The 13,794-nt window shown below is 39.9% G+C and overlaps 1 protein-coding gene across 1 annotated transcript in view; it reads right to left on the bottom strand.

Annotated features, from left to right (window-relative positions):
• The window catches only part of LOC139550811 (BMP/retinoic acid-inducible neural-specific protein 3-like), a 94,335-nt gene that overhangs the window by 40,571 nt on the left and 39,970 nt on the right, over nucleotides 1-13,794 (bottom strand). The window contains exons 3-4 of the mRNA XM_071361982.1: nucleotides 5,660-5,850; nucleotides 4,255-4,436 (exon numbers count right to left, since the gene is read on the bottom strand). Coding sequence (XP_071218083.1) covers nucleotides 4,255-4,436; nucleotides 5,660-5,850 — 373 coding nt within the window. The remainder of the gene's footprint in view (nucleotides 1-4,254; nucleotides 4,437-5,659; nucleotides 5,851-13,794) is intronic.

The raw sequence follows: 13,794 nt of genomic DNA, 5'->3' as shown, positions 1-13,794 counted from the left end.
TCCAACTACGACATGTCATCGCGTGATAACTTTGCTTTGATATGATGGTTATTATATCAATATTTGCTAATAAAAAAAAAATCACCACCATTTTTCGCATAATTAATTTTACAGACAAAAAAGATCCCAACATGTCGAACAAACAAATTATCTGTCGGCATTTATAAAATTGCATAGAAGCTTCCTGTTTCCATCACAGTTGTCATGATTTTGTTTTATACGGTATGACTTTACACGCATATAAACTGGGGATGGAAACGTGGTTAATAGCACACATACACAATCCATGTCTCAGTTGTGTCAAGGCTTAAAAATCTTTCTTTAATTAACCTGTCTTCTCCCCTTCATCTACACTCATTGAAGTGGATTTAACAGGTGACATCAATAAGAGATCATAGCGTTCACCTGGATTCACCATGTCGGTGTTCCTAATGTTTTGTATACTCAGTGTAGTTCAAATCACTGATTCCTGGTGTTTAATCGGACCTGGCAGCTAATGTTTTTTAGACAGTCCCGCTGTCTGCCATTTAGCTAAGATACATACAGCTAGTACAGCCCATTGTGAAACTTTCTGACAAATATTAAGGTACCGGTCCTCTGTGAAATGCTAATGGTAACTCTATAGACCTTGACAAATAATCGTACAGTCTACTGGGATCATGTCATATTGCTATCATTATCTTTATATTTTGCTCTCGGTGTAGTCTATGTAGTCAGGTAAATATTCTGAAAATAAAGGAATCTAAAATAAACTGTAACACATTTGTCTATTTAAAGAACAATATGAATGACCAGCTGACCAGGATGTTGTCTAAATAATGTAAAGTCTGATCATTAAAAAGCCTTAAATACCCCAATTGAATCTAATAGGCTAAATGGAACACCACTATAGTACTAGAGTTATGGCTCTTTCTGCTTGGTTTAATAAAAAACATCTGAGGCCTCCCGAGTGGCGCAGCGGTCTAAGGCATCACTACAGACCCGGGTTCGATCCCAGGCTGTATCACAACCGACCATGATCGGAAGTCCCATTGGGCGGCGCACAATTGGCCCAACGTCGTCTGGGTTAGGGGAGGGTTTGGCCAGGGGGGCTTTACTTGGCTCATCCCGCTCTAGCGACGCATTCTGGCAGACCGGGCGCCTGCAGGCTGACCTCGTCGTCAGTTGAATGGTGTTTTCTCCAAAACATTGGTGCGACTGGCTTCCGGGTTGGGCGGGTGTTAAGAAGCACGGTTTGGCGGGTCATGTTTCGGAGGACGCATGACTCGACCTTCGCATCTCGAGCCCGTTGGGGAGTTGCAGTGAAGAGACAAGATTGAAAAAAGGGGTAAAAATATTTATCTGAAAGGCTTTCTATGAGTCACAGCACAACATGCTGACTCTCTCTGTTCTCATCCTCCTAGATATTCAATATATATACAGAAGTATGTGGACAAGAACTGTTTGTCGGGAGCTTCATGAAATGGGTTTCCATGGCCGAGCAGCCACACACAAGCCTAAGGTCACCATGCGCAATGCCAAGCGTTGGCTGTAGTTGTGTAAAGCTTGCTGCCATTCAACTCTGGAGCAGTGGAAACGCATTCTCTGGAGTGATGAATCACGCTTCACAATCTGGCAAAATGATGGACAAATCTGTGTTTGGCGGATGCCAGAAGAACGCTACATGCCCCAATGCATAGTGCCAACTGTAAAGTCTGCTGGAGGAGGAATAATGGTCTGGGGCTGTTTTTCATGGTTAAAGCTAGGCCCCTTAGTTCCAGTGAAGGGAAACCTTAACGCTACAGTATACAATGACATTGTAGACGATTCTGTGTTTCCAACTTGGTGGCAACAGTTTGGGGAAGGCACTTTCCTGTTTTAGTATGACAATGCCCCCGTGCACAAAGCAAGGTCCATACAGAAATGGTTTGTCAAGATTGGTGTGGAAGAACTTGACTGGCCTGCACAGGGCTCTGACCTGAACCCCATCGAATACCTTTGGGAGGAATTGGCTGAATGGAAGCAAGTCCCCGCAACAATGTTCCAACATTTATTCAAAAGCCTTCCCAGAAGAGTGCAGGCTGTTATAGCAGCAAAGGTGGGACCAACTCCATATTAATTACCATGGTTTTGGAATGAATGTTCAACGAGCAGGTGTCCACATACTTTTGATAATGTAATGTATATCTGCTGCCTTCGACACCATGAACCATCAGATCACTGGCCTCTTAAGGATCTGCCCCTTTAAAAAATGTTTTGCCTAAAATGACATACCCAAATCTAACTGCCTTTAGCTCAGGACCTGAAGCAAGGACATGCATATTCTTGATATCATTTAAAAGGAAACACTTTGAAGTTTGTGGAAATGTGAAATGAATGTAGGAGAATATAACACATTAGATCTGGTAAAAGATGATACAAAGAAAAAAACGAAAGTTTTTTGTATTTTTTTTTGTACTATCATCTTTGAAATGCAAGAGAGGCCATAATGTATTATTTCAGCCCAGGCACAATTAGAATTTTGGCCACTAGATGGCAGCAATGTATGTGCAATGTTTTACACTGATCCAATGAACCATTGTATTTCTGTTCAAAATGTTGTATCAAGACTGCCCAAATGTGCCTAATTGGTTTATTAATAACTTTTCAAGTTCATAACTGTGCACTCTCTTCAAACAATAGCATGGTATTATTTCACTGTAATAGCTACTGTAAATTGGACAGTGCAGTTAGATTAACAAGAATTTAAGCTTTCTGCCAATATCAGATATGTCTATGCCCTGGGAAATTTTCTTGTTACTTACAACGTCATGCTAATCACATTAGTGCACATAAGCTCAACCGTCCCGAGGGTGCGACACCGATCTGTAGAGATCCTTAAGAGGGCTTGTAAGTAGGCATTTCACTGTAAGGTCTACTACACCTGTTGTATTCAGCGCATGTGACAAATACAATTTGATTTGGTTGTATCTTCCTCTCCACCCTCGCAGGGCTGCGTGGAATGTGCATTCTTTGCACACTTCTGGATTGCATCCTAACCAGCAGGTCACTCCTACCAGGTGGTGCGAAGAGGATCTGTGTCTGCATCACATGTTATTACTAGTATAGTCCACCAGGGCTCGGTTCTAGGCCCTCTCCTCTTTTCTCTTGAGTCACTCCTGAAAGGTTCATGCTCTACAACATTCATAGGAAGTGGTGCAGGTTCTAGTCATCTCCCATTCAGAGTACTGCAACCCTGTTTTGGCTGCAACTTATCCAGAACGTCAGAGCACGCCTGGTGTTCAATCTTCCCAAGTTCTCCCTTGTCACCCCGCTCCTCCGCACACTCCACTGGCTTCCTTTAAGTTTGCATAATTTTCAAGTCCCCGGTGCTTACCTACAGAGCAGCAAAGGGAACTGCGCCGCCCTACCTTCAGGCTATGGTCAAACCTTTCCCCCGAACCCGAGCACTCCGTTCTGCTACATCTGATGTCTTGGCACTGGGCAGTTCCCATTCAAACTGTCAAAGCTCTTCTTTCTCTGTCCTGGCACCCCAAAGGTGGAACAAGCTTCTCCCTAATGTCAGGACAAAGGAGTCCCTGCCCATCTTCCGACAACGTCTAAAACCCTACCTCTCTTTAAAGAGTATTTTAAATAAATCCCACGTCTGCGTAAATGTACTTTCTACGATGGTGATATGTTGTTGTCTCACCTAGCTATCTTAAGATGAATGCACTAATATCGCTCTGGATAAGACTGTCTGCTAAATTACTAAAATGTCAAATATAAGCATATATCCAAAATCATGGCCAAGTCCCAAATGTTCAGAATATCTTTTTTTTATCAAGGTTTAAAGTTGAGAAATCTTACAGTCCGGTGTTAAATGAATTTTGTTATTTCAATGAGTTTAAAGCAAGCCCTGTCCACCCACTCACCCATCATGATACACCAGTACTCAATGCATGCAGATGATAATCCTGCATTTTAGAGTGTATGTTTGGAACTCAAATGTATGCTAAGTAGTTAGCTGCTAAGCAACAAAACATTACCCATGCGAACTTCCTTTGCTAGAGTTAAGCATTGTATTAGAGACAGACAGAACAAATTCTCAATGCCAAAGGTCTCAGTAGCCTACCTTCATTCTGTTTCACATAAAAAATAAACCTGCTAAATACAAGTTCCATGTATAATCAGCTGAGAAATGGAATATACTCTGTCAAACTAATCAAATATATTCAGAAAAAGAAACTGGATGCTTCAATGACTGAGTGTCCTTGAGAGTAGCAGTAGATCTACCTTTATGGCGGAGGTGGCTATCTGTAGGTGGTGAAGTCGTCTCAAGGTGCTCTCGCGGTCTGTGAAATAAGAGGCAGCCAACTGATGCAATACTTCCAGGGAGACCACAGAGCTGTTTCCCTGTCCCTCCGATTTCTTACTGAGCTTCTGCTTATCCAGGAAGATTGTCAACGATTCTTCTCCTGTAGAAAGATAGAATAGAAGACAATAGGATAGAAGAGAGAAAAAAAATCCCGGAGGGATCTTCAATCAAAGTTACACATGGTCCTTAATAATAAAGAACAACTAAAAAAACTGGGTCACTTTAATCATAATGACCCCGAAAGTTTTAATACTTGTTGAGAGTAATGGGTGCCATTATCCTCCATGAAAGGAATTAACGGAGGCATTCAGATAAAAGCTCATAGACTGCAGACAGATTGTGAAGGTCTATCTCTGTCTTGTATGAAAACCCAGACTTTTCAAAAGAACACTATAGTATTCACATGATTCTGCTAGACCAGACAGCGTGCTTAGCTCTCTTCTACCTTGTGGCTATGAGATACAATCAGCACCCAGCATAAGAATGTGTGCATTGCTATTTGCAATTATCTCAGTAGCATGCAGTGTATAGTCCCATCCCTTTTGTTTGAGCCGGTAATTATGAGAGCTCAGTATGGCTTTTCCATTGCATTCATCTTTCTTGTCACTTCGACTCTGTAACTTCAGTTCATATATTCACCATTAAGTGGCATCATAATTAGTGCCTACATATCATCAGACGTAGTAGTATTCTGGTTGACGTCATAGCAAATGTTTAGAGACCACAACCAGGACTGTTTGTCCAACAGTTTTTTTTAGATGCTAGGGGGAGAAGAGCATTCAATATCTCAAACTATGTGCATAACTGTTGTAATTTCCTCATGTATTCAGCATTACCTCAATCATGGATTACCAAATCAACAAAGCAGACTTCGTCCATACTAACAGAGAATGACTGACCATATGTATTAACATTAACTTATTTTGAATAGTAAAAATTAAGTTTTGTTCGACGTAAATTACTGGTATGGGGATACCTAGTCAGTTGCACAAGTGAATGTATTCAAACAAAATGCGTCTTCCATCTTAATCGATGACATCGGCGCCCGTGCGGCAGTCGTTATTGGGGGTTAACTGCCTTGCTTTAGGGTAAAAATATTTAGTCTACAATGCTACCTGTCAGCAATGATAGCATGAGCAGACTAAATATATACAGTATGAGTAATCTTTGGTTTGTTTTAAGGCAGTCAACATGATCAATATCTGAGGAGATGACATTACACCGAAGCAATTTTGAGAACAGACTAAGATGAGTAACTAACATCCCTTAGCCACAAAGGCTAAAGCTAAGTGCCACTGAGTAGGTGTATGTGAAGCTGCTTACCTCCTAGCGTAGCAGACACCAAAAAGTGAGTTCCATATTTCTTGATCAAGTTCTCGTGGATCTGCTGCAGACTTGGTCTTCGACCCAGCAGCCTCAGGTTGCGTAGAAACTCCGGCGCCAGTGGCAAGGGGGCCTTAAAAACGTCCCTCTTCTCTGTAGCCAAGCTGTTCACTTTCCAATGGCTGAATTCCCTGCAACAACAAACTGATCTCAATTCAAGTGAACCATGGGACAATTTTTATATCCATCTGATTCATGGTGCTTGGGTCATTTCATTGGCTGATACTTATGTGAGAGAATGCAAATATCAGCAGAAAATATAGCTTGATGTGCATACATTTCCAACAAAACAAAGGATTACATTTGAATAATAATATACTATATGTATGTATTCCTTCAGAACAAAAAAACGAACAAAACATCAAGAACAACATGCTATTTGGCAAAATGTAACTTGACATTCCACATTGACATTTATTTTGCAGGTTATTTGAAGTCAGCATTACAATATTGTCACGACCAACTGTTACAGGAGATGTGAATGAATGGCATAGACATCAAATACATTTTAAGTTATTTGACAACATACAGTACACAACATGGAAAATGTTTGATGATCATTATTCAATGAAAGAAAGTATAGAAAACAATATTTAGTCCAACCTTACAATATATAGGCATTTTGCCACAGGAATAACATTGGTAGTACCATACCATGTAAGTATAATAATTAAAGTGTAATTGCATACTGTTATTTAGTACTAAGTATGGCTTGCACAATTTCAAAGACTTTAAGAACAAACTTACAGCCCAATTTCTGTAAAAATTTGAAAAAAACACCGGTCTTTGGAATAATGTTTAGGGATACGAAGCAATAGCAAGCCAATGTTGATGGGGATAATCCAAGCATCCAAAGTAAACCTCAAATCTTACATCACATTATCATACAAGTCTTTGCCTATAATGTGCAAAGACCATGAGATGCTGCCCATTAGCTTTGGATGATGTTGTCTTGACTGAAAAATTTGTGATGACAGAGGTTGTGAACAGAGCATTACTTTTCTTCCATGGGGATTTCGAAGAGTTAATTGTAAAAGCATTGGCTGACCGTTCCAGTGCTAATGATGATAGATGCTCTTAATTACAGGGCTTTAGAACAAGCTGATTGCACCTGCAGCTCTGCAGGATTGCAGGGAATTATTTAAGCCAAAACTCTCTACCTCTACTCCATTCCCCATTCGATAACAGCAGAGCACCTGGATATTACCACTGTTTTAACGTTCCACTATGTTTCTCAATGAAACAGAATTTTTCCAAAGCTTCTACTTGTACAATTTCTTTGGTACCCTTCCTCAGATCTGTGCGTCGACACAATCCTGTCTCGGAGCTCTACGGACAATTCCTTCGACCTCCTGGCATGGTTTTTGCTCTGTCAACTGTGGGACCTTATATAGACAGGTGTGTGCCTTTCCAAATCATGCCCAATTAATTGAATTTACCAGTTGGACTCCAATCAAGTTGTAGAAACTTCTCAAGGATGATCAATGGATACAGGATTTACCTGAGCTCAATTTCGAGTCTCATAGCAAAGGGTCTGAATAAGGTATTTAAATAAATAAAAATTATACATTTGCACCAAAAAAATAAACAGTTTTTGCTTTGTCATTATGGGTTATTGTGTGTAGATTGATGAGGATTTTTTTTTAAATCCATTTTGGAGTAAGGCTGTAACGTTAAAGTTAAGGGGTCTGAATACTTCCCGAATGCAATGTAATTATATTTTATACTTAACAAAAATATAAACACAACATGTAAAGTGTCGGTCCCATTTTTCATGAGCTGAAATAAAAAGATCCTAGAAATGTTCCATGCATACAAAAATATTATTGAGCAATTTTTTTTTTTTTTTTACATCCCTGTTAGTGAGCATTTCTCCTTTGCCAAGATAATCCATCCACCTGACAGGTGTGGCATACCAAGAAGCTGATTAAACAGCATGATTATTACACAGTTCACCTTGGGGACAATAAAAGGGCACTCTAAAATGTGCAGTTTTGTCACACAACACAATGCCACACAACACAATGCCAATTGCACACAGTTTTGAAGGAGTGTGAAATTGGCATGCTGACTGCAGGAATGTCCAACTGATCTGTTGCCAGATAATTTAATGTTAATTTCTCGACCAATGTCATTTTAGAGAATTTGGCAGTACATCCACCCGGCGTCACAACCTCAGACCACATGTAGCTTAAGACCTCCACATCCGGCTTCTTCACCCGTGGGATCGTCTGAGGAGTGGGAGGGGGTGGGGGAGGGGTTGGGGTGCTGAGGAGTTTTTTTTCTGTCTGTAATTATGCCCTTTTGTGGGGGAAAAAAAATATTCTGATTGGCTGAGACTGGCTCCCCAATGGGTGGACCTAGTTCCCAAGTGGGTGGGTCTATGTTCTCCAGTCATGTGAAATCCATAGATTAGGGCCTAAATAATTTATTTCAATTGACTGTAACTCAGTAAAATCTTTGAAATTGTTGCATGTTGCGTTTATATTTTTGTTCAGTATAACATATGCAAAAAACTAAAACACAATCATTAACAACAGTTACCTTTCTCAGCTACTAGGTCCCAACATCCAATTTTAATGGGATCTGCAAATTGTTACAGCAGTGGGGCGCATAAAAATGTAAGCGTATTTTCCTTAATTCTGTGGAGACCCGAAGAACCTCAAGAGTTAACCAACCCTTTGAATGTGTTTTGTAACTTGTTTTAAACTTCAACAACGAAGTTACAGTAGGTAGGTCGTAAGCTTGTTTAGTAGAACTTAGTAAACAAAGATGGAGTAATGCAGTGACCTAATGGACATTAATGAGGACCAGCCAACCTTCGGATATAGGATGCAGTGATTCGTGTTAAAACTGTCACCTGTGATAAAGCAAAGGGCACTATGGTAGACGGCATCCAAAGGTTTAAGAGTAGCGGCTACTGCATTCTGATAAATTTTGTCCCCATAGTCAAGAACTGATAGGAAAGTTCACTGTACAATCTGAATCCTGCTGATTAGGGAGAGGCATGATCTATTTCTATAAAAGAAGCCTACCTTAAATCTCAGCTTCTTAACTAGCTCATACATATGTTTTTAAATGTCCATTTATTGTCAATGCAAATACACAGATATGTATATGCAGGAACCAGCCCGATGAAAGAACCATCCAATGAATAAATATGTAAGCCATCTGAAATATTTTCAAGAAAATTAGAAAACAAAATACATTTCGTTTTTTCCGCATGAAGTAACAATTTTAAATCAACATGGACTTCTGTAAGGCAACAAAATCAGATTGCAGGTCCTACCTAGCCTGGTCAGCTGTAGCGGCAATAGCGTACATAATAGTGTCATATGCATACAGATGAATGTTAGATTTATGCAGATTATTTATATAAATAATAAAGAGGACAGGTCCCAAAATCGACCCCTGCGAGACACCTTTAGTAATGTTGAGGTAATTTGACTTAAAACCATCAGAAAGCACATATTGTGTCCTGTCCGACAGATGCAAGATGCCTAGTCGATGCCCATTACAGACAACCTTTGAATGAGTAGGGGATGGTCGACAGTATCCAAGGCCTTGGACAGATCGATAAATATGACAGCAATTTAATTTTTCATTTAAGACAAGCGTAGCCATGTCCAGGTCTAAAACCAGAGTGGTACACATTAGGAATATCATTTGACGTTAAAAAGTTCTTAGCTGAGAGTTTGCCAGTGATTCTAATATTTTTGCAAGGCAAGATAGTTTAGAGATTGGGCGGTAGTTATCCAGGTCAGAAGGATAAAGGGGGAGGGCATGCGCCGCCTTACAGATTTTAGGAATAGCACCAGAAGCAATTGTTAAAAACAAAATGTGGGTCAACAGTTCTACAATGACGGGGGCAGAAAGCTGCAGTAGAAAGGAATGAAGGGAATCAGCTCCTGTGGACTAAATAAAAAAAAGTGAGTGCCTGAATGTGCATCATTCTCTGCTATTTGTTTAGAGGTGAATAAAAGACTAGTGGAGCTTGAGGTATTTTCAGAAACTATTTATTTCAAATAGATGGTCATCTGAGGTAAAATGGTTATTAAAAGCATCACACATGTCATTGTTGTCTGTTATGGGACAAGAGGCTGTTATAACATGCTGGGGCAATGAGGGGGTGGTGTTTAAAAAAATAATTGGCTACTGTCCAGATTTTAGCTTGATTCCACAACTCTCAGATGCACAATTCTGGAAGTATTTTCACTTTCCCATTCTAATCAGAGTAAGACATGTATTTTTAAAATGTCTGAAGGACTGAACTGTGAGTTAGATTTGTCCTTAATCTCTTATATTATAAGGCATAGAAGTCAGAAGTTTACATACACCTTAGCCAAATACATTTAAACTCAATTTTTCACAATTCCAGACATTTAACCCTAGTAAAAATTCCCTGTCTTAGGTCAGTTAGGATCACCACTTTATTTGAAGAAGGTGAAATGTCAGAATTATAGTAGAGAGAATCATTTATTTCAGCTTTTATTTATTTCATCACATTCCCAGTGGGTCAGAAGTTTACATACACTCAATTAGTATTTGGTAGCATTGCCTTTAAATTGCTTAACTTGGGTTAGACGTTTCGGGTAGCCTTCTACAAGCTTCCCACAATAAGTTGGGTGAATGTTGGCCCATTCCTCCTGACAGAGCTGGTGTAACTGAGTCAGGTTTGTAGGCCTCCTTGCTCGCACACGCTTTTTCAGTTCTTCCCACACATTTCCTATAGGATTGAGGTCAGGGCTTTGTGATGGCCACTCCAATACCTTGACTTTTTTGTCCTTAAGCCATTTTGCCACAACTTTGGAAATATGTTTGTGGTCATTGTCCAATTGGAAGACCCATTTGCGACCAAGCTTTAACTTCCTGACTGATGTCTTGAGATGTTGCTTCAATATATCCACATAATTTTTCTACCTCATGATGCCATCTATTTTGTGAAGTGCACCAGTCCCTCCTGCAGCAAAGCACCCTCACAACATGATGCTGCCACCCCCGTGCTTCACGGTTGGGATGGTGTTCTTTGGCTTGCAAGCCTCCCCCTTTTTCCTCCAAACATAACGGTGGTCATTATGGCCAAACACTTCTATTTGTGTTTCATCAGAAGAAGACATTTCTCCAAATATTATGATCTTTGTCCCATGTGCAGTTGCAAACCGGAGTCTGTTTTTTTTCTGGCGGATTTGGAGCAGTGGCTTCTTCCTTGCTGAGCGGCCTTTCAATGTCAATATAGGACTTGTTTTACGGTGGATATAGATACTTTTGTACCTGTTTCCTCCTGCATCTTCACAAGGTCCTTTGCTGTTGTTCTGTGATTGATTTGCACTTTTCGCACCAAAGTACGTTCATCTCTAGGAGACAGAACGCGTCTCCTTCCTGAGCGGTATGACGGCTGCGTTGTCCCATGGTGTTTATACTTGCATACTATTGTTTGTACAGATGAACGTGGTACCTTCAGGCGTTTGGAAATTGCTCCCAAGGATGAACCAGACTTGTGGAGGTCAAATACATTTTTCTGAGGTCTTGGCTGATTTCTTTTGATTTTCCCATGATGTCAAGCAAATATGCACTGAGTTTGAAGGTAAGCCTTGAAATACATCCACAGGTACACCTCCAATTGACTCAAATGATGTCAATTAGCCTATCAGAAGCTTCTAAAGCCATGACATCACTTTCTGGAATTTTCCAAGCTGTTTAAAGGCACAGTCAACTTAATTTATGTAAACTTCTGACCCACTGGAATTGTGATACAGTGAATTATAAGTGAAATAATGTGTCTGTAAACAATTGTTAGAAAAATGACTTGTGTCATGCACAAAGTAGATGTCCTAACCGACTTGCCAAAACTATAGTTTGTTAACAAGACATTTGTGGAGTGGTTGAAAAAGTTTTAATGACTCCAACCTAAGTGTATGTAAACTTCCAACTTCAACTGTATCTACAACAGAGTTAAACAGAGAGGTAAAACATTTAAGGGCCTGACCCTAATCAGAGATAGATGACAGACCCTCCTAACCATACAACCCCAGGTCATACAGGAAATGTTGCTCATTGAAAGGTCTAAAATGTATCTTTGTAATAATGCGTGGACACAATTTAGATAGTTTAGTATCTCGATTACAGGCAATGGGACAATGGTCACTGAGCTCGTTAGCAAAGATTCCATTGGCTGTATTCTTATGAGGGGCATTTGTAAGAATGATATCCTGAAGAGATGATTTTTCAGGGGGTTTTAAGTTGTGGCGGGTTGATTTAGTTATCAGTGGAGATACATTTAGCTCAGTACAAAAACCTTTCAGTCTAACTCATACTGGCATCAACCAATCCAGGTTAAGATCACCCAATATTAATAATTTATAATTATTATAGTTAAACAGCAAGTCAGACAATTTGCTAAGAGAAATTGGGAGGGCCTAGGGAGCGTTGATAAACTCTAGTTAGGCATTATTACCAATGCCCACATTTAGTTCAAGACATTCAAATTGCTTGGGGACAAAAGTGGTATTACACACAGTAACATTTACGTTGTTCTTTATGAATATGGTGACACCCCTACCTCTGCCAGCTCTGTCAGATCTGTAAACATTATATCCATTTAGAGACACATCGGAGTTTGTAACAGAATTTTTAACCAAGTCTCAGAAAGTATCCAAATGTCTGAGTTACATTTTTTTTACAAAAAAAAACAACATTTTTAGGGGGTTGATCAGCTTTAATATTGCAGATAGACCGTGGCTTTCATCAATGTAATTGTCAACGTAATTTCCAATCACTCATTTATATTTTTTGTAAATATTTTGTAAATCATTTATATTGTATATATTATTTTAAATATACAGTACAAGTGCAACATTTTGACACACCTACTCATTCAAGGGTTTTTCTTTATTTCTAATATTTTCTCTATTGTAAAATAATAGTGAAGACATCAAAACTATGAAATAACTGCCTTGATGACAGCTTTGCAAACTCTTGGCATTCTCTCAACCAGCTTCACCTGGAATGCATTTCCTACAGTCTTGGAGGAGTTCCCACATATGCTGAGCACTTGTTGGCTGCTTTTCCTTCACTCTGCGGTCCAACTCATCACAAACCATCTCAATTGGGTTGAGCTCGGATGATTGTGGAGAACAGGTCATCTGATGCAGCACTCCATCACTCTCCTTCTAGGTCAAATAGCCCTTACACAGCCTGGAGGTGTGTTGGGTCATTGTCCTGTTGAAAAACAAATGATAGTTCCACTAAGCGCAAACCAGATGGGATGGCGTATAGCTGCAGAATGCAGTGGTAGCCATGATGTTAAGTGTGTCTTGAATTCAAAATACATGGCAGACATTGTCACCAGCAAACCCCCACACCATCACACCTCCTCCTCCATGCTTCACGGTGGGAACCACGCATGCAGAGGTCATCCATTAACCTACTCTGTGTCTCACAAAGCCATGCTGGTTGGAACCAAAAATCTCAAATTTGGACTCATCAGACTAAAGGACAGATTCCCACTGGTCAAATGTCCATTGCTTGTGTTTCTTGGCCCAAGCAAGTTTCTTCTTATTATTGGTGTTCTTTGCAGTAATTCAACCATGAAGGCCTGATTCCCGCAGTCTCCTCTGAACAGTTGATGTTAAAATGTGTCTGTTATTTGAACTCTGTGAAGCATTTATTTGGGCTGCAATTTCTGAGGCTGGTAACTTAGTGAATCATTCCTCTGCAGCAGAGGTAACTCTGGGTCTTCGTTTCCTGTGGCGGACCTCATGAGAGCCAGTTTCATCATAGCGCTTGATGGTTTTTGCTACTGCACTTGAAGAAACTTTCAAAGTTCTTGACATTTTCCGGATTGACTGACCTTCATGTCTTAAAGTAATGATGGACTGTCATTTCTCTTTGCTTTTTTGAGCTGTTCTTGCCATAATATCACCTCTACCTTGTCACAACACAACTGATTGGCTCAAACACATTAAGAAGAGAAGAAATTACACAAATTGACTTTTAACAAGGCACACCTGTTAATTGAAATGCATTCCAGGTGACTACCTCATGAAGTTGGTTGAGAGAATGCCAAGAGTGCGAGA

Source organism: Salvelinus alpinus, chromosome 23, assembly GCF_045679555.1.
Source record: "Salvelinus alpinus chromosome 23, SLU_Salpinus.1, whole genome shotgun sequence".
Taxonomy (NCBI): Eukaryota; Metazoa; Chordata; class Actinopteri; order Salmoniformes; family Salmonidae; genus Salvelinus; species Salvelinus alpinus.
This window is presented reverse-complemented; position numbering and strand designations above follow the sequence as displayed.